At 37.4% G+C, this 21,616-nt stretch overlaps 2 protein-coding genes across 3 annotated transcripts in view; one reads left to right on the top strand and one right to left on the bottom strand.

The window, feature by feature from the left end:
• LOC102193914 (plexin domain-containing protein 1-like) overlaps positions 1-5,729 on the bottom strand; it is a 16,705-nt gene extending 10,976 nt beyond the window's left edge. For both annotated transcript variants that reach the window (XM_005725845.1, XM_005725846.1), the window contains exon 1: positions 5,187-5,729. In XM_005725845.1, coding sequence (XP_005725902.1) covers positions 5,187-5,262 — 76 coding nt within the window. In that variant the 5' untranslated portion in view covers positions 5,263-5,729. The remainder of the gene's footprint in view (positions 1-5,186) is intronic.
• A 680-nt stretch (positions 5,730-6,409) lies between these two features.
• LOC102198017 (dickkopf-related protein 3-like) lies at positions 6,410-19,155 on the top strand. Its single transcript, XM_005725953.1, has 5 exons — positions 6,410-6,421; positions 17,574-17,674; positions 17,829-18,003; positions 18,097-18,298; positions 19,095-19,155. The coding sequence occupies exons 2-5, from the start codon at positions 17,594-17,596 to the stop codon at positions 19,153-19,155; spliced, it is 519 nt and encodes a 172-aa protein (XP_005726010.1). The 5' UTR covers positions 6,410-6,421; positions 17,574-17,593.
• Positions 19,156-21,616: the final 2,461 nt, after the last annotated feature.

Raw genomic sequence — 21,616 nt, 5'->3', positions numbered from 1 at the left:
GTGGGGGAACTTGCACAATCGGTGGCTGACTAAATACTTTTTTGCCCCACTGTATATATATATATATATATATATAAAAAGAAAATTAGAAATTTGTGGCTTTAACATCAAAAGGTTCCTGTCTGGTTTTAAAGCCCAACATTAACTGCCTGTATTTTGATTGTTTCGCTGATTCAAAAAACATGCACTCCACAAAGTTATACCTGATACCACACAAACAGAGAGTGCATAAAATAAATATATATAAAATGTTAATTTTTCTAAAGTAAGAATGATATTAAATTAAAAAGTCTTAAGGGACAAAATAGGACAAGTGAAAAAGAGAGGTTATTACACACTCGGGGGAGATTGTGCTAATGAGGAATCTTGTTTGATTATGGTGCGGTGGAAGCTAATTTCACTGCTGCAGAACAAAAAGCTTCTAACTGGGTCAGATTGGCACTTATCATCATCATCACTAAACAGCGGAGGAGGCTTCAAACAGCAGAGTTAAACAATGAGGAGGAGCTTTGAGGAGCAGGAAAACTGAAAAGGGGAGTTCAGGGGCTGCACACAAGTTAGCTTAGTTAGTTTAGGCTACAGTCTAATAGACCATGACTATACTTAGATTTTTCCTGCCACCCTTACAATAGGTCACTTTGAGATTTGCTTTACAGATCTTCCAAGTGTTCACATTTTCTTTCCTGAAACATCGTTAACCTTATCTAACTGTCTGCATGTGGGGCTGGATGAACTTCAACATCAAAAGTGTGCTGGGCTTTGCATAAGGACCTGGACTTAAGACAGGCCTCAGTAGCATCATGTCTGGCAGACACATGTGCGTGTGGACCCTGCACTGGGAATGTGCAAACTGGTGCAAAAAAAAACCAAAAAACCTATGCTGATGAATGGTCTAATTGTTGACGCGACAGATATGATGTGTGACAGATGTACGGGTGAATAGTCAGTGGCTTCACTGCAAAAATGCCCTCTGATGTTGCTGCTAAATAGAATCAAAGGCATGAAACACATTCTGACAGTCCTTTGAATTTACATCTATGCATCTGCAGGATGTCAGATTTTCTGCTTTTTTTAGCCAACCTCACACATCCAACAGCAGAAAATCCTTATTTCTGTGCCAAGTCTGTTGACTTGATTAAGAAACATTAAATCACTTAACAAATGCTCGCTATTTTGAGGAGATGGCACCTGCATGGCAGCGGTGTCCACTGTACCTTCACATGTGTCTGCATTGCAGCAACCGCCACAAATCTAGTGGGTGTTGTCAAACTAGGACACAGCCTGATGAACCATATACATTGCTCTGTTGATACATGGATTGCATTCATTCATGCCAGTACCATGTTACATACTCCTATTTCCATTTCTCTCATTTTTTGCTCTATTTTTTTCCTTTATAAGTATGAAAATGCAAAGCTGTAATATAATAACAATATAAACACACAAACCTTTTATTTATCCTTATAATTTACCTCATTATCTGTTGTCAAAGACAGATATCTAAGAAACACAACAGGGTATATTTTCTTCTGTATGAAAGTATTTTTTGAAGGCTCTACAAAAACCAGAGCCACGTTCCTAAACTGAGACAAAAGCTAAATGGCCTTTCAGTCTGCTCAGATGGATCAAGTCCATGGGCGAAAAATACATTTCTTCTGAAAACAATATTTTCCTGGGTAAATGTGCAACACTTTGAAGTTTGAGTACAGGCGGGAATACATCGAGGGCATGCACTTGGTCAATGAAGGGGAAAGAGAATTATCTGCAGGCCCATCAACAGAGAACAAAAGGCCAACATCTTTGTTCCAGAGGCAGACACACTGAAGAGAGTGAACTATTGTGCACTGTCCAAACACAGCACACGAGAGCAGATTAAATCTCAAGATACAATCAAAGTCTTAACCCTATCACTCTTTTCTAGTGGTGGAAATGAGACACAGTATTACGTGCTTTGTCAGGACAGGGATTAGGGAACAATAATCACAAGACGAGGTCATCGCTTGTCGACTCAGTATAGTTCAGTGCAGTGGTTTTATTATTTTGGATTTTAAAAGGGTGATCTGTGTTAAAACCAGCCTGGAGCTAGTAGCGTGGGAGGACCTATTTGGCACCTTATCCTCAGAACAGCAGTAACCATAACACACAATCGCAAACACTAGCAGCTGGAATGATAAAGACCTGAAAATAAATAGAAAAATGTGGTGTTTAGATTAATGTGCACAAATTGACAAGGGTCAGTTGTTTATGTTTTTGAACAGATCTTTCATTTTCAGTCCAGATGACATATGATTTGAGTTTGCAGATGTGCTTGGCCAGTTGTAGTTAACTGTTTATTTAGTGCTTTAATATTTATAGTCATAAATTTGAGATTACCTTAGTAAGAAATGTGCAGTAGCAACCAAGAAATGACTTCAGAGGAAAATAATGTTCTGCCCCTTGAAATGATAAGTGCAGCCGATCAGATTAAAATCAAAATAGTCTTGTGTAGATGCCACATTGTTTAAAAAACTCTTAATAGTGCAAATCCATCTACATGAGGCAAATGTTAACCACATGGGGCTAAGAGGTAGTCTCACGTTTTAACGTCTAACTTAATAAATACACAAAAATTTAAATTAATGATTTAGCAATGACCATCTATTGGAAAATGCTGTTTTGTATTTGAAAGCAATTTTCCACAACTTATTATTAATATAAATGAAAGCCACAATGTATATTTATAGTCTTTATATATCTGTGCATTCCCTTTTTCTGTTGTAAATACTGTTAAGAACTTTAAATATTATTTCAGCTGCTCTTCTCCCACCTACTGATCTTTGGGTTGCAGTAGGTCAGCGAATCTCTTTTTGAACCATGTGTTTCTTGTGAGACCCACATGTGTTCACTTTTGTAAACTAGTTCGAATCAAAATGCGAGACATCATCTCAGTATGTGGAACGGCGGAACAAGGGACAAATATGCTGTGCATTCCCATATAAAGTGGGACATCTGGTAACCCTCGCTTCTGGAGTCCATTGCCAATTTTTGGAGGTTTCCGGAGTGTTCAGGCGATGTCCAGGCCAAGACTTTGTCCTCCGTCTTCTATTCACTGTTTGTTATGCAGAAAAGCTTTTTCAGCTAAGAAAAAGCTAAAAAATCGTCAGGTTTAAAAAAACTACCCTTTGGCTAATGTCTGTTTGGCTCTTCGTGCAGATTGTTTGCCTGTACACAACCAGAATCTGCTCAAACATGATTGGTCATTAGGAACTTGGACTACAAATGGAAACTATAGAGGTAACACAGATCCAGTCCCTTATAGTGGTTACTTGTACATACATATAAATTAAAGCTACTTTGTCATTAAAGATCCTTGTGATTATAGTTTAGATTTCAAGCCAAGGTGGTTATCGCACAACTTTAGAAGTGCACGACTGTGCATACGAAACATAGGTTGCTGTCATTTGTTGACCAACAGAGGTCTTGCAGCAAAGGCATTTTTAAGCAAAAAACTCCCTGTTGCCTTAAGACTTTTAAGCTCTGACACTGCATTATTGTTTGACTGACGTGTGTTCTAGTTGGATTGGTTGTTGTGGAAATTTGGTTCAGCTAACATGAAGATGATTAGTGAATAAACTTGGGCTTCTCATCTAGTGCTTTTAGCCCAGATACCTGGGCCACATGTTGTTTGTATTTAAGATTAAATGGCAAAAGTTAGCATGCTAACATGCTAAGGATACTGACTGCTAAATACTGTTAGCACTGTTACTGCACGTTAGCAACTAGCATCCTTATAGACTCATAGTTACAGTGTTGCCTGCTTTTGCACAAACTCATTAGCACAGGTATTTTCCTGGTATTTTTCAGACAGATTTGATATAATATGATGATATCCTGCTTATAAAAGCAACACGTACATGGATATATCAGCATTCATAAAATCCACACATATCTTTTATGTGGTGTTTAACTTCTGTGAAATTTACACTGAAATTTGCAGATGTGTAAACAGTCTTGATGGTCCTGACCTTTGAGAAAGTTGGGACAGCCATGTAGTCTTTTTACCTAACTCTGCTGTATTATTATCTGCTCTGTAAAAGAGATTTGGCATCATCTGCAGTCAGGCGTTCCTTTGGATAAGTCATTGAGCGTGTAGTCATTTAATTACCAAGCTTCCAGCACTTCCTTTTTAGTATAGAGCTGTTCTACTTTCTGTTGAAACAGAACACTAATCTAAAAACGTCTGAGTTTACAGGGCCCAAATATGAATCCATCTTTACAAGGGAGACTCTAATAAATTGATCTGGATCACTGGTTTTGGAGTGTTAATAGGAAAGATGAGCCTGGACATTATGCTGGACTTCGTGTGACCGTATATTTGAGGAGATCTGTCTCTCTGTATGTCTGGTTGTCCTCTGTAGAGCTAGGCCCCTGATCAGAGGAACTGGGACCACAGGAGAGGCCAGAGAAACTAGAGCACTGCTGATTGTCGGAGGAGGAGGAGGAACAGCGGAAGAACGGGGGCTGGCTAAAAATAATATATCTCCAAGGAGAACAAAAATACATACATGCACACACGCACCAACACACACCTACAGATAGGATGGCAGAGGATCCATATACAGGAAATGCACAGAGCAGGTGATGAGACACAGTCTGAGATGAAACTTTCCAAATTTAAGAAATCCTAGCTCAGATGCTGTTCTCACTGACTGACTTTCATCTTTTACTTTGGAAATGAATCTTAAACCCTCAAATATTTATTTGTTAAAATCCAAAATTCTCATTCACAGGATCAGTATTATTAAAGCAAATGAACCCCAGACATTTATTTTCCCCCCTCCAAACTGGAAATACAGAAGTTTTGGAATAGCATCATGAAAAGAGAGAGAAAATAAAAATCCAGACTCGCACACCATCTTTTATGTGCTTCCTGTGACTGACAGTGAGAACTACCACGAGACCAGTTAACTTCACGCATGCACGTATCCATAGACATGCCATAAAAAGTGCCAAAAAGCATTTTAAGCCTTCCATAGTTAGTGACAACAAATTCAGGTGTGTGTGTGTGTGTGATATTAACTTTAACTGAGATTTTTAGAAGCTGTTTTGTGTGGCACTTGACAGTCTGTTGTGCAAAAAGGTAGTCGTAATGGTGCTGTTGTTTGTAGATCTGTATTGGGTGTTGACGTTAAAGAAAGGGGGCTTACCTTCATGCTCTTGAGCCCAGACTCTGCCTAGCTCAGCCTGGGAGAGACAGATGAGGAGAACAGCATAAAGCCCCATGTCCGGCTGACTCTTCTCCCTCCTTCCCCTTCTCTTGATCACTCCTTGTCTTCTTCTTCTTCTTTTCCCCAGTTTCCCCTCTCACTTTGTGTAAAGGAATAGGGCACCTCACTCCACCACTCCCCCACCTTTCGTCTCTGTCTCTTCGCCTCTGCTCACCCACACAATTGCTGTTTCCTCACTTCAGCCAAGTTTTACTGCTTTTCTCCCTCCTCCTTTTTTGCCCTTGTTTGGCCCTCAGAATACTGTCTCAGATGATCGGTCCATAACGCAGGAGAGATGATAAACAGCTGAGGTGAAGAGATGTGTTTTCTCTGTGCTCTTCCTTTGCTTCAGTCCCATTTCTATCTTTGAATTAGCTCTTCACTCGGTTGTCTCACCTCCTCCCCTCTGGATGTCTGTCTGTCTCACTTGTGTTTTTCTGTTTTCTCCAAAACAGAGCTCTGGATTTTTGGAAGACTTCCCAAAATGAGGAAATATTTATGTATTTCTACATTTTTTTTCCTTTCCTTACACAGTAGAAAAAAAGGGGGTGTTGAAGATGGGAGGAGCATGTCTCCCCCATGTGGAAGCAAGCTGAACCAAAACAAATGTGGTAGTTAAATGGTTGGCGTTTTGAGAAGAACTTCCTCTGTAGTCTGTTACAGAGATAATGCACATTTTTAATTGAAAGGTTTGAAAAGAACTGTTTTTCTACTCTTGGTAGTAGAAGATTATTTGATGAGGTAAATATGTTTTGTGTCCAACACTTGAAAAAGAAGAACCTGGAATTATTTAGGTGCTGTTGATAGTGGCGCTATGGTGACCATTTTTATTTCCCAGTTTCTTTTCCCTCTAGGAGTGCTATATAAGTCTCTGACAATTTCATTAGGTACGGATTGGTAGTTTGGTCTTCAGGACTATATGAATTTTTCGTGGAAAGAATTAAACAAGGAGCTGGAAAAATTCCTCAGACATTTTGGTCCATGATAGCATCACACAGTTGCTGTAGACTTCTTGGCTACAGCTCCATGATGAAAACTCCCATCTTATCTATTGGATTGCTGGATTTTATCAGAGCTTTTCCTGTGTTCACACTAGATGCCTGATATGTCTCTCAGAAAACCCTCTCAGAACTATGGGCCACTTCAGGAGGGAAAGACTGATGTCGGTGCTTTAAGTAAGTAATTAATTAAGCAAATATTGCAAATAAAAACTAACAAGCACACAACTTCGGTGTTAGCCTTGTGTGTAGTTTAGTAACTTCTTTATTTGTAGAAGAATTGCTGTTATGATACGTGCTGCACAGAGTCAGGCACGGAGAATTGATGATATGACTCAAACCTAGGGTTGGGCTGTCCTAAAATTTTGGATTTTGAATCTAACTGGTGCATGGATTTGGATGTGTATGTGTGTATGTGCTACTAATTTTGGACTGCTGTCCTTCGCGAACATAAAAGGAACTTTAATCTTTGTTGTCTTACTTTTCCTGGTTAATTAAATAAGAAAAACAATAATTAAATCATCTACTCTGACCACTAGCAGTTTATAAAGACATAAAATTAAGATTATCTCTTTATAAACTGAACTATATTCATCTTATTCACGAGGCTCTGAACAATAGCCCGTTTTGGCCCATTGGTAAATTGGTAATTGCCCACCCCTGCCCTTACTCACACAAAGTAATTATGTTTAGGCACAAGAAACATCATCTGAAAGCACCTCACAAGTTTCTCCATCTGTCCCAATAGCATGTTACAGACAGCTGTCCACATAAAGAAAAAAAATCTCTAAAACTGAAGTTTTTTGCTTTTAGAGAGCTTACATCTTTTTCTTTTTAGTTTGTTTTTATTATTGGTCTTATATAAAGATAAAACACACAAGTATAAAACTAAAGAATAATTAAACTGAAATAACAGGTTTTGTGGCTGGCCTTATTTTATATCTCAATTAAAAAAAAACCTAAATCATCGTCCTCACGTTTTCTAAAATGCACAGCAAATTTATGGAAGATTAATACACATTTGGTGCTCCAATGAGCATTTCTGTTAACAGGATTGGAAGTCAAGGTGTGTGTGCTTGTTGTAATAAGGGAACATGTCACACACTGAATTTGTGACATGTGTGTGTGTGTGTGTGTGTGTGTGACTGTGTGTGACTGTGTGTAGGTTGTAGCTGCATAACAATATTTTTTGTTTTATATGAATCTCTTTATTGTTTTGGTCTTTTCGTAGGATTTGTTAACAATAAGGAAACCACCAGCATATATTTGCAATTGGTGCTGCTCTACTTTCAGCGATGAATGTCCCAGTGTAGTGGGATGATGAAATGTTAGTAGGTGTATTAAGATATTCATAGTTCTTCTGAAATGATCAGTTAATGCCCCCCAATATTTTTCTCCTATATCCTCCTGTGTTTTTATGAACTGGTAGGAGGACATCATGTGGTTCTGTGTAGAGTAGGCCTTGTTAAATTCTTGCATTTATATTATAAATGTTGAAACGTGCAAATTCCCAGAATATGCACATTATATTTTGGTGCATAAACCAAACAGAGCGGATGTACACAAAACTAGTCCTAAATTAAACAGGCAGTGTGGTCGGCTTACTTTAAGCATATTCTTCTTTTTGTATTGTATAGGATATTTTCATTTTTTTTCTTTTATCTTTTCTATGTGTCTACCTTGGGTTTCTCCTCATGTGACTTCTTGCTTGTTCACAAGGTACCATAATTAGGGCAAAACTCTGGATGAAACGTGAAAGAGGTTTAACTTGACTAAACCAAAAAGGCCAACTCAAAATGTGTTTCACGCCTGTCAAAATGTTAAATGAGCGCATTTGTCATCAATTGGAACAAGATGTTGGATGGAGATGAGCTGCTAGATCTGGCTGAAAATGATCCAACACACTCTGATCCTTTAGCGGGGAGAATTATGCTTAAAATATGACCTGCCTTGTGATTCCCCATAAACTTACACAATGTTTTATCTTCCCCTGTTTTAATACGCAAACACAGTGACTGTAGAGCAGAAGGTTTTACTGTTTTTATAGATCCAGTAAGCCGGTAAATTTGTACCACATGATTATTTAGGAGACTGTTTATTTTGCCGATTGATGTGAGAAGTTCATTAAAAGTATATTCACTGATATTGCTACAACACACAAATGTTTGCCAAGTATGAGAATTTCCTCCAGACTCATAATGTTTGTGAACTGTGTGAACTGTTTAAAAAAGAAAAGAAAGAACAACAACAAAACTAATGTGAGCAACACAATGTTTGCTGCATTAATGAGAAATGTTTTATACCATATGTACACTTTAATCCGCTTAAAACTTTAAAGTCTGAGCCATGAAATATTTACCATTTTCAATTAAGTAGTGTCTTAATTGAAAATTCTGATTTACAAAAAAAAGGAAATATTAATTTGCATATTTGAGTTTTTAACTTCACTCACACTGATCCTTGAAACACTAGATGTTAAGTGGTTAAAGGTATTAGATAATAAAATGTGTAAACTAACTTTATTCAGTTGGAGAATGACAATATGAAGTAATACAGTAACTCTAGCAAAATTGGTTAGTAAGCTGCATTTGTAAAGTGTTAAAGAATAAATATATGTTCTTAGTGCCTTAGCAACAGAGGCTTAAGTTAGTGAAAGTTTAAAAAACAGGAAGTGTAGTGCAAAGCTGCAGAGGCATATTAATAAAAAGAGGAAACCAGACAGAAAAAGCAGAACTAGTAACACAGAAGGAGTTGTTTTTATCAAAACTATGTGTGACATGTAAAGGACCAAACTAACATCTGGTTCCGAACCGGGGACCTTTTGCGTGTGAGGCGAACGTGATAACCACTACACTACAGAAACTGCTGCATGACTGTGTGGATTTGCCTTGTCAGGAGATTAAAAGAAATCAGTCTCTCGATTTCTAGGATAGCAGTGTCAGGACTTGGGAACATAAAGCAGGTTACATTTCCAGCAAGTATAATCAGAATGAACAGGTCAGGTAAGCAGGTGGGTGGGTCAAGGGTAGACTCCCTGAGCAGTGGAAAAGACAGGTGAATAACTATTACGCAGAATTAACTCAAGCAAGCTGACAAGTAACTAAAGGCCTGAGCAATACTACCAAATGGGTATGTTAATAAACTGGCAATGCATATTGAAGGCTGAGTTAAAACACTATGCTGACTGCAGATGGATGACAGGTATGGCTGGTCAGGGTTTCTTCCCATCACTGGAAGACATACACTATATTACCAAAAGCATCTTGATGCATTCTCAATCATCCAGGAAAGTAAATCTCCAAAAGTTGATTCTGTTCATCTGGACGTAGCGTTTTGTGGGAGAAACTTTTCGTCACTCATCCAAGTGACTTCTTCAGTCTCAGCTGACTGCAGTTTGACCTGCAGTCAGCTGAGATTGCCAAAAAGCATTTATCCGTCCATTCACATCACTGGATTCAGGTGTTCAAATCATTTCCATGGTCAGAGATGTATAAAATTAGGCACCTAGGCATGCAGACTGCTTCTCCAAACATCTGTGAGGTCTAAGGAGCTTATTGAATTCCAGCTTTGTACTGTGATAGGATGCAACCTGTGCAATAAGTCCAGTCATTAAATTTCCTCACTAATAAATATTCCAGTCAACTGGAAGTGGTATTATAACAAAGTGGGAATGATAGCAACTCAGGTTCTGTAAAGCAGGGTCAGCAGATATTGAGGTACATAGTGGGCAGAGTTCATCAACTTTCTGCAGAGTCAGTTATTGCAGATCTCCAAACTTCATGCAGCCTTCAGATTAGTTCAAGAACAGTACATGGAGAGCTTCATAGAATGGGTTTCCATGGCCAAGCAGCTGCAAGCCTTGCATAACCAAGTGCAATGCAAAGTGTTGGATGCCGTGGTGTAAAGCAGCTAACCCTAACCCCCTCTAATCCTAACTGGACTCTAAAGGGTTGGGCCACGTGTTATCTGGAGTAACAAATCATGCTTCTCCGTCTTGGTTTGGTGATTGCCATGAGAACAGTACTTGTCTGACTGCATTGTGCAGTCACAACAATTTCAGGCTCCCACCTTCATGGGAACAGTTTAGAGATGTCGCCTTCCAGTTCCAACGTGACTGCACACCAGTGCAACAAACAAGGTCCATAAAGACATAGATGAGAGAGATTGGTGTGGAAGAACTTGACTGACCTGCATAGAGTCCCGACTTTAACCTGAGAGAACACCTTTGGGATTAATTAGAACTGAGACTGCGAGGCCTTCTCGTACAAAATCACTGTCTGACCTCACAACTGCGCTTCTAGAAGAAAAGGCAGGCGCCACACCTGGCAGACAAGGAGAGTAATGACACAGAGTTTTAAGATCTTAACTCTTTTAAAGTGATGTCTTAGGCAGCTCTACACCAAATTAGGGGAACGTTTTTTACAAGATAGACCAGTAAAGTTTAAGAAACTTAAAAATATATACCAAAATACACTGAAGATGTTCCAAAGGTGCCTATTTTGACACAATTTACACCAGTTTTTTTTGTGGGGTCCAGTTATATGCTTTAAACTAATATTAATAACAGTTTTAACTATTGGGCACCAATGACCCTTGTTCTACATTCTTGTCCTTTGCTTCTTTTCCCATCTTAATGGTAAAAACCCCTAAACCTGGCACAAAGAAAGCATGCCTGTTTCCCATTATAGAAGGAATCACACTCTTAGGTCTTGTTCCAATTGAAAACAGGTTATAGAGACCATTATTTAAACCTGGATAGGAGTGTACTCAAAGATCTAACGACAAAATAAACACACGTTTGGTTCATTTGAGGTTATTTTTAGTGTTAAGATGGGGGTTTATTTTGTTTTATGGATACAAAACACAGCTGACATAATACTATCACGAGGTTTAGCACAACATGTCCCTGTCAAATATGTGTCTTTGCAGGATTACTGTCACCCTATATTAGTAATCATAACGGACAGATGTGGAACTGGTTGAGTCACAGAGGCAGACATATGGTGTTTTTGTGAATCCTTCAGCTTGCCATATATTGTGTTAGTCGATTTCAAGATGAGTCAAATTCAAGACTTATATTTTCTCACGTCACCCTTTTAAGTTCTTTTTTCTGCATTAAATTAAAGCATAAAAGTTCAGTTCAATTCAAGAACAAGTCATCTTATTTACAGAAAACCTGACACTAAACATAGGAGCCATTCCCTTAGAAATAACATCTGTTTTACCAATAATAAAGTTACCTCATTTTTTAAAGAATACAGTTAATGACTGGACATTATTTAATTAATTGTCTATCAACTACTTTTGTATTACTGTAACTTTACTAGTAATACAAACTTTACTTTAGATTTTTTTTTTAACATGTACGTGTATTTGTATTTGTGTACTGATGTGAGTACAGCTTTAATCCTATCTTAGTCCCAGCAGCAGTCTTCTACCTGCTAACATCTACTGGCTTCATTTCACTGCTCACTTCACTTCATGCAAAGCACCATAAAACCTCTGCCCTGCTTGCTCAAGGTGTGAATTGCCTGCCCACAAACACAGAGAAAAGGCTTTAAGGCATTTCTAGCACCTCATTTTAAATTGTAACCTCAATTTGGAAGAACACTATGATACGAACACATCGTGCTACAAGGATACAGCCAGATTCACAGCATGGGGGTGACACCTGTACAAATTCTGCTCACACTTCTTGAATTGTTCTCGGAGGACAAATTGTATGAATATCATTGCATTTATCAATGTGTTCAGACACTTGGATGGAAGTTGATTATTTGGAAATCAAAGTCCAAAAAGTCAATTTATCCTTTAAGGGTTACAGGATGTTGGCCAAATACAGAAAAAACATGTCTGTAGCTTTAAAATTACAAAATAGTGAAGCTGATAAGAAAAACATGGATGCCCCTTTCCCCCCCAACAGTCCAACAAAAAGAACAATGTTAAGCTTTGTAACTCTACACAAAACAGGGAAATTAAGTAAATAAAAAAGAATGGCAGCGAACCCCTACGAAGCTCTTAAACTCATCAAATCTAGTTATAGAAACCACTTCTGACAATGAGTAAGAAAGACAAAGTGTGTGTGTGTGTGTGTGGGGGGGGGGGGGGGGGGTAAACAGAGCTGCAACAGCATGCTGGTTTAAACAAACATAACAAACATCAGCAACCACTCAACACGCAGGTTTGCTGCATGGCTTGCAGCTTTAGCTTGCAGCTTTAGCTTCTAACATCTTGAAACTTCCACAGCAAACAGAGTAATGCTGATATTCATTTGAGTGTTAATTTTGATAAATGGAAGTCAATTTAAATCTGGTCTCCAACGATCACCGAAAGAAAAACATTTGTCTCTTTAATGGCTAATTTTTCCTGTGTTTAGTGGCTATGTGCTAATTTTTATTCAGTGCGCAGCTAAGTTGTTTCCCGCTGAATCAAAATGAGCTTTAAGAAAACAAGTTTGCCAATACTGGGTTCACTGTTATCACTGCCTCCTTCTAGAGTGGATACAAGATTTGATCCATGCTAGCGGATCAAAGTGTTACACATAAGTGACATAGCAAAGGAAAAGCTAACCATAAAAACAGAGAGAGAATCCGAAGGACAAACTTGCAAATGAAATGACAAAATCATTTTTCAATATTTCCAATTTTGCCTTAACTTTACCGTCTGCGGATCTTTTAAAATTAGGTCTGAATAATGTAGTCATTGAATATTTTCTGATGCATAAACTGCAAATAAACAATGCGCTATTTTTCGCAGATACTTGTGCAGCAAACATCCGAGCTATGAGGTGAAACTCCCACTTAGCATAGCCATTCACTGGCCATTCAGCCAGTTGAATTGGGCTTTTCTGTCTTTAGCCTGTGGCAATAATGTTGCATGGATTGTGTTTGATTGACAGTTTCTTGTAAACCTAATGGATTTAATCAGAAGTTTAATCATTTATGAATGTGCAACATGTGCCTGTTTTTGTCATTGTGTCATTACTAAAGCACATCTACATTACTTTTATTTTACAAATCTTTCCCAATACATCTAAACCCTTTTTAAAAAAATCATAACTACTGGTGAACAACGCAAAATCAATGCTGACAGTTTTCAATCGTACACCAACCACTAACTGATTTTATTGTCCATAAAGTTTCCACTCTCCAGTTGTCATGAAACATTCAAGCAGCTAACAGAAGAACAAACAACACAGCTGATGTAGCACAACTTGCTTTTGCCTTTCCCGGACTATAAATATTTATTACCATGGCCTGGTATCATCTGACACTGCACACTGTAATTTCAGTAATGCTGAAACGAATTCTTTTCCACTGACCTGAATAAACATACACTCTAAGGGACTTTTCCAAATTTTCCATCCGTCTTGCACTGAGTGTTTTCTTGGAAGTGGGAATGAGGACTCGTCATAACCTCCACCATTCACAGCTCCCCATGGTGGTGGTGGAGGTGGTGGTCTTGGGGGGTGGGGTGGGGGGTCAAGGTCCATTACAATGGGCAGACATCAGCTTGTCTATTGTCTCTCTTAATCCCTAATTGCACGACCATCAGCGATGTTGATTCTTTACATGCATTACAAGCGTCATTAGCAGAGTCATTAACACAGAGAAAACATGTTGAGGACCGTAGAGACACAGTTATCTGTCACTGCATTGGGTAAATAGTCAGGCTGATATCTTACTGTAAGTACAGATGTATAACAATAGCGTTTTTGTAAAAGAATGATAAGGGGAGGGAGTGGGTGTAGTTTAAACTGTAATCCCTATGATGCAAAATGCAGTGCTGTAAATCTTATTAGGAATGATGAATATGTGTATGTGTGACTCGCTTTAAAAGTTCTGTTTATGAGTTACAGAACAGAAAAATTGATGATGCAATGATGAGTCTGCAAGCTCTAAAACTTTTCCTACCAAAAAAGACATTGAAAAGATGACTGTGCCAGACACGTACCTAATATTCAGATTCGGCTAAAAAGTAAAAAAAAAAGAAACAAGAAAATATATTACGTTAATATGATATAGTATATTTAGTGAAAATGTATCCTTTTACAGGTTTTATTTGTAAGGCAAAACCACATCATTACTTCTGCAAACTCATTCAAATCTAACCCCTTTTTTATTATTAACAATTTTCATTTCTGCGTAAAACCAAAGCAAACAGAGAAACAAAGCAGCTTAAAGACTAATAATAACCATTACGCTTACCTCAGTTCTGCTCAATATTAATTGTGTCTCTTTGTAAGCTTATTGGTGCAGCCCATCACAAGAATCCTAGTTTCTCATGTGGTCCCTGGAAGAAATGAATTGCCCCTCCTCTAAGTATCACCCTTCTCATGTTTTTATCGGCAACAAGTTGGTATATCTTTTCACCCAAGTCTACACAATCACCGTGGTGACAAAAATAATGGATGCAAGAAGTTGTACCCTTGCATCCTTTGACATGATTTTAATGTTCCAAAACGTACTTGCCCCTTCTTTACCATCTGACCCAGCACCTTCATCCTAAGAGGCAACACTGCTTCCCAGTTCCCCTGCCTCTGTGGGAATAATACGTTTTCATTATCCAGAGGTCCATATAAATATCCTTACCATGAAACACATATCGAGACGTAACCCCACGAGAAACAGAATTTAAGGTCAAATGCTGTTTAACATAAATGCATACATGGAATGGACATTGTGTAGCTTTGTGGTTGCAATCAAGTCACAGCAAAATAATAAGTGAGTTGGGTGTGTTTAAAAAAAAAACCCCACATACATAACACGTTATCATTTTTGAAACAACAGCTAGGCATCACCTAGATATCTACTAAACTTAACCAAATATAACCCAATTTTAGCTTTGATGTAGCCTACAATTTAGAAACATTGTAATATTTTTTACCAATAATGAACAGAAAACTGATGAGTACGATAAAACTATCTGTCATTTATTTGAATGGATTGGAATAGATTATATTTTCTTTCTCTCATTAATGCATCCCTTGCATTACCTCTTATAACTCAATAATCCAGTCAAAATGATTAGACTGCTCCAAAGGCTGCATAACACTGACACAGTACTTATTTACACATTGCTAATTGCTACTATTGTGCCCACTAACTGTGCCATTAGTCTGTGTTACTCTGTTCTGATAAGGATAAGGAGCTAAGACAGTCCCAGACTGCAATATCTGTGTATCTGATCTGGGCTGTCTGCCACTTAGAAAATGTAAATTAGTGACAATTATTCAGGCACCTCAGGCTGAGTAAGAAATACCTGGTAATGTTAGATAAAGCTCTCCATACAAGGTGCATTAATTACAATTATAGACAAGACAAGATGTTGTCTTAGTTGGAGAGACATTAAGTGGTAGGTTTTATAGTGGCCTGGAGGCTCGTGAGTGAGACAGAGGGTCTGTGTGGGCTTATCGAGGTGTAAGCTATGACTACATTCATCCAAGCAAAACAAAGAACCAAATCCAATTTCAAAAAAAAAAAAAGAAGATTGGATGCTGTGTACATTGCAAATTTTAAAAAGCGTGAAACCTTTATAACGAATGTTAAAAATATGAAATTGTATGTTTTTGAAAATATATACATGCTTATTTTGTTTTTGATACAAGAAAATGTTTTACAAAGGTCTGCACAGGGGAAACAAAGACTGAAAAAGCTTTAAAATGCCTATAAAACATCTTGTGGAATCCAAATGGAAATAAAAGAGAATCCCAGAAAGAAGAAGATGACTGTTTCTGAATCTAAAATTACATTTCATCATGGATGGTTCATATAATTAAGATTTAAAGGAACTGGTGAAAACTCTGGATGCATGGGACAAAGCCCTCAATCATTACTGAGTAGTCTTTGAAGCTCTCAGTCAGCTTTTCATTAAAAACAGACTGTCTTGGACATCACCGCATGGACTCAAAAACACTTCAGTAAACCATGCTGTAGATGTGGAGTGTCATTTGAAATCATGGACACGTGGTCATTTGAATCAGAAGTCACCATTGCTGATGGTATGGCCTGTATTTATGTACATGGGAAACCTTTACATCTGTGAGGACACTACTGAAGATATTGCTATATTTTTAAGGGAAGGCCTTGCTCATTTCTGCAAGAATGACCACATTTCTTCATGATTGCTGACGCCATAAAGGAGACTCAATATCATCTGAATTTTAATAACTACCTAGAATTATCTATATCTATATGTGTAAAAACCACAACCAGTATAGTCTATGTCTCACAAATGTTTATTCCTGAAGTCAGAACAGTACGGAAGGAGCTGAAATTGTCATAACTGGTCATTGTGGGGGAGTTTAAACTCTTTTAGTCAGTGTGACTGCTTTTAATTTTACTTTTGTAATGATCTGTTATATGACTAAATCATATGGGAGACTTTTATCTGGATAAATAAAGCATAACGAAATGATTTCAAACACACACTTTGTGTATATTAAAAACTTAAAACTAGCTGATTGTTGGACATTTCAGTTATTATCATAACTGTATTTATAGAGAATTGCTTGTCCTGCTTGTCATGTATAAAGATTCCAGGACAAAAATGTGAAAAAAATATTCTTTTTGTTCCCCTACAGCACCTTGTCTCCCTTCTCCTCCTGATGGTAATTACATTTAATGAGTTGAGGGTTCATCCGCAGGGTGCACTTCTCCAAATTGCTCACAGCATGGGGTCTGAAGTGGGATAGGGTAGGGGGTATCAGGACAGTCGAGGTCGGGGCCAGGAGTGTTTACCCAGTGTTTGGGGTCAAGACTTGCAGTGGCTCTACTTGTCAGAGAGCAGTGAAACATGTCATTAATTTGTCTGCTTTTGTCCTGCTTGTTTGTTTTTCTGGTAGAGATAATCACGTGAAGGTGGTGCTTGTCTTGGCTCTATTGTGTGAAACTGTTGTCAGTCTATCACCACCCTCAGTGCCCCATCTCTCCTCATTCCCTTTCTCCCCACTTCATGAATGGCCATTTTGCCACTATTTTCTGACTGCAGGGGGTGACCCCAACAATTTAGTTAATCCATTAACAACTAATTGTCTCCTCCTACTCTGTTGTTTGGACAAACAGCCTGGTGGGGGGAGGTCAAGTCCTTCTGACCTATAAAAGTCAAACCAGAAGAGCAGTGAGCCAGTGTCACTGCAGTACTGACTGTTTACACTTTGACTTGCACTTTTAAGCGCTGGATTTTTGTTTCGAGCTTTTCTTGCTTTCTCTTTGACTCACCTCTTTTTAAGTTAATCATTGTTCATTTTTTATTAATCCTTTTTTGTGCATTTTGGAAATGTTTGGAAATCTGTGGTTGGTTTGTTTGTGTCTGTCCTTTTATGGGACAGAAGCACGTATATGGGCCTGGATGCTGAACATGCCCCACAGTCCTCCCAAAGAAGGAGCAAAAGCACTTCGACAGAGCACTCCTGTTGCCAAACCAGTCACGGTAAGATGCTTGAAAGTGGCCATGATTATTTTGTTTGAATTAACGAAATCATTTGACATCTGTAGAAAAGGTATGAGAGCAACATGGCCCTTCTGTCTTAAACTGGGCTTAGAATTTCAGGCAAAGTTTGCAATGATTTCCTTCTTTTCTTCAGGCTGCATGTGACCACGACAGAGCTTGTGGAAGGGGTTTCTCATGTGATCGCCACTTTGGCCTTTGTGTGCCTCTAAGAGGGGAGGGTCATTACTGTCGGAGAGATGCACAATGTGTTCGTGGACTTAGCTGCATGTTTGGGAAGTGCCACCGCAGAATCCCCGATGGACAAGAGGGTAAGGGTGGACCAACAAATGTAACCAAATCTTTTAAATTTCCAAATTTTTCTTCATACGAAACCAGAAGTGACCACTGTTTCCTTAATCCAGGTGCCAGGTGTAAAGTTGACAGAGACTGTGGAGCATCGATGTGTTGTGCCCGGCATCATGGTGAGCAGGTGTGCAAAAGAAGACTGACGTTAGATGAGAGCTGTTATGTGCCTGATGGTGGCCTGGCATTCAGCATCAACCAGATTTGTCCGTGTGATGAGGGTTTACTTTGTCGTGAAAGCAGTGGAAAGCTACAGAGAGAGTAAGTACTACAAACACTGGTTTTCATCATCAGATATTTTACTCAATAAAAAGGGGTTCGCTAAAGTTACTGATATCAATATTCACTCCAAAGCTTTTAGTTTCATTGACAAATCAGTTCTGGGGTCTTTGTTATCTAGATCTTATTGCAAAAAATTAGGCAAATGACAATCACATTTATACCATTTTGTGGGTGTTAATTCAAATTCTTCCTGGACTTCTACACACTACACAATTGAACGGACATACTGGGTTTTCTGGACTTTTAGGCCATTTGAAAGGGCAGGTCGAGGACTAACTTCCCAGAAAACTTTTAAAGCTTTTAAGCCCCTCTGTTTGTACAACTGTTAGAAAAGTTTATCTTTTTATGTTACTTTTTAATTTTTATGTTGTATTGTGTATTTTTAAGACTTTTACAAACTAAGTAGGTTTAGAGTCGTTTTTAATTTATACTGGAAATGTACATGTCTTTTGGCATAAAACAGGTTCCACAATACAATTTACAGATGAAATTTAAGAAGTGTTCCAAGATGGAAAAATGAAAAAGCCTTTAGCTAAGACAGTAAAAGAAACAGTTCAGAAAAGTTGCTCTACATTGCAATGCAAATTTGTATGTTTGCACTATGTACTATGATTGTCTACTAATCTACAGCCTTAGTAACAGCAAGCTTTAAGAGCTTTTTTCTTTCATTCAATATGACAGTAACTGAAAGCAAGTAATATGTTTTAAACATGGTTCAGTTTATCTAAAATAATTGCTTCTTGCAAAGACTAACTTGGGTTTGTTTGTCTTTCAGGAGGGAGTTTATATACCAGCCAGAACGAACAAGCTGGACCTGTCAAGTGCCCAACCTTTGATACATTATCAACAGAAGTTCTATTTTCTGTGTAACTATACTGTATATATTTAAATGTATATGTTTCTAACAATATGCTGTATTGTTATTTGCTCTTATTAGAGGCTTAAAGAAAAGTTGTTTTTAATATTTCATTTTGTAAATTTTGACAAAAAGCACTACTGTATGTAGCTGGGCTCAACAAAGCTAGTGTCTTATCCAAAATCTTCATCATGATCATTTGCTGATCTTTCTTTCTCTAAATGTCTGAAATGCTTCAAGTTTTAAGCATAAATTAAATAAAAGGTTTTCCAAAACTAATGAGTATAATTTGTGTTTCACAAAAAATGTATTACAGTTTCTTAATTTTAAAGCTTCCAAGATCATTCCCAATCACTAATCAAAACATTTGGGTAATGAGTAAAGTACCTGTGCATACAGAAACATTATATACACACACAAATGTAAAACATTTATATAATCCAGACTTTACAGACAAAGAATGTTTTGAAATCAAAATATGTTTTTTGGAGAATTTTGCCAAATAACATCAAGATAACAAAGGTAATTAAATATAGCAAAAATAAGAAGTAGAATCAGAATTATACATTTTTAAAAGTAATGACAGTAAAGTCACTATTATTCTTTAAAATAAAATTATTTTAGATTTTAAGGTTTTTATTTTTATTTTTTTAGATAATTTGTATATATTCATTTAGCATACAATCAATTAAAATGTAGAGACATTTTGAGAAAAGTTCATCTTCTTGGATGTTTTGTTGTCTTCCTTACCACAAAGCTCACCTTATAGTAAATTTCAAATTACATGTTTATATAGTTAACTGTTTAAAGACTGAATTATGAAATAATTGCCAAAAATTCTTTATTAAACCTTCTGACAAGTTGTTAAAAAAAACCCTAAATGAAATATTAATTGGAAATATAGGAGTTTTAATTTGTTTTACATTTGCTACATCTGTTTTTTGTTTTTTTTTGTTTTTTTTGCAATTCATTGATTAAAACTGTATTGTGCAATTTTGTTTAGATTTGATTATGTAGAATTCTCAGAAAACCCATGTTTCAAATATGATGAAACTGAAATGATTTTAGGTGCTGTATTCCTTTAAAGCACCAAGTCGACTGTGCAATCTTATGAAAACAGAGTCTGTCTCCCTCTGAGCACGTTTCTTGGACTACAGGAAGGAGTTACATAATATAAAGGAATCTTGCAACTCCTAATTGTTAGCATCACCAGATGCTGTAATGCTAGCTGTCCCCTGACCCATTCTTAGATCAGTATCTTCCTCGGACTACGTCGGGCATAGTCTGAGGGCCATTCACATGCTAATCGTCCAGTTTGCCCCTTCAATTTCACGGTGACTTGAATTGTTCTGTGAAGGACATTAGTGTCTAACCTCTTTGCTATCGTGTTACAGAGCTTATCATTAAGTCTTTGCAAGGAGGTATTTGGTGCTGTGAATAGAGCCTCATGACAAGAAAGATTGGAAAGTCTTAGGATGTTTTATTAAGGTATTGATGTGTTTTTTCTGACAAACCTTTTGATTTTATGAACAAACAGGATGTAAAAGGCAAAGAAGAATTTATGCCAGAAATAATGCACAGTAACTAATCACAACTAGAGTTATTAAGGCTTCAGGAGAAGCCAGTGTGACTGTTCTAAACCTGCCAGCGAGAACACACGTTTCACACACATAAGAAAGGCAAACGAGACAAAAGCGATATCTAATAGCACAAGACTTTGAGAAACCTTATATTGCCGAATGCTGCAAAACAGTGGCCTATCATCTCCACTTAAGAACAGAAGTTACCATTGTAGGCAGCACGTATCACAGTCAACAATCGCATTTTGGAGGTATCTATACATGTCTGTTTGCACTATTTAGCTTCTTAAACGGTTTTCTATTCCTGAATGCTTTGTCCTCTAGCATAAAAGGAAATAAAACCAGTGTAGAATTTGAAGACATTTTAAGAAGCTGCCTATTTCTCTTTTTACTCCAGATTTCTGTAAATATTCGCCTGATGTATATATACAAAACCGATCTATCTATAACTATAAAAAGTGATTGTTTTTTGTGAAGTTAGTTTTTATTCTATTATTTCATATTTATCTATTTTTATACCCTTTATTTAACTATAAAAGCCTCAGTGAAACATAAAATCCTTTTTACAATAGTTACCTGCCCATGTAAGCTGCAATATATTATGTTACCAGGTATGGAGTTAAGGGCGTGGCCACCATTATTAACAGAGGTACCAATCATAGATCGTACAAAAGGTGGATGTAGCCACTGTGATGTCACCCATTGGTTTGTGAAGTCCTATTTGCAGGCTCAAGATTGGTGTTTTCGGACAACTTTATTTAAAAACAAATTATGCGACAAAAATAAGGCTTCCTGCAAAGTACAACCAACCAAGCAAGTGAAATTTTAGCATTTTATAAGTTACTTAGTGCTAATTAGTAG

Source organism: Pundamilia nyererei, unplaced genomic scaffold, assembly GCF_000239375.1.
Source record: "Pundamilia nyererei isolate P.nyererei 1_Seehausen unplaced genomic scaffold, PunNye1.0 scaffold00017, whole genome shotgun sequence".
NCBI lineage: Eukaryota > Metazoa > Chordata > Actinopteri > Cichliformes > Cichlidae > Pundamilia > Pundamilia nyererei.
The sequence above is the reverse complement of the archived record's forward strand: the minus strand, read 5'-3'. Positions and strand labels throughout refer to the sequence as shown.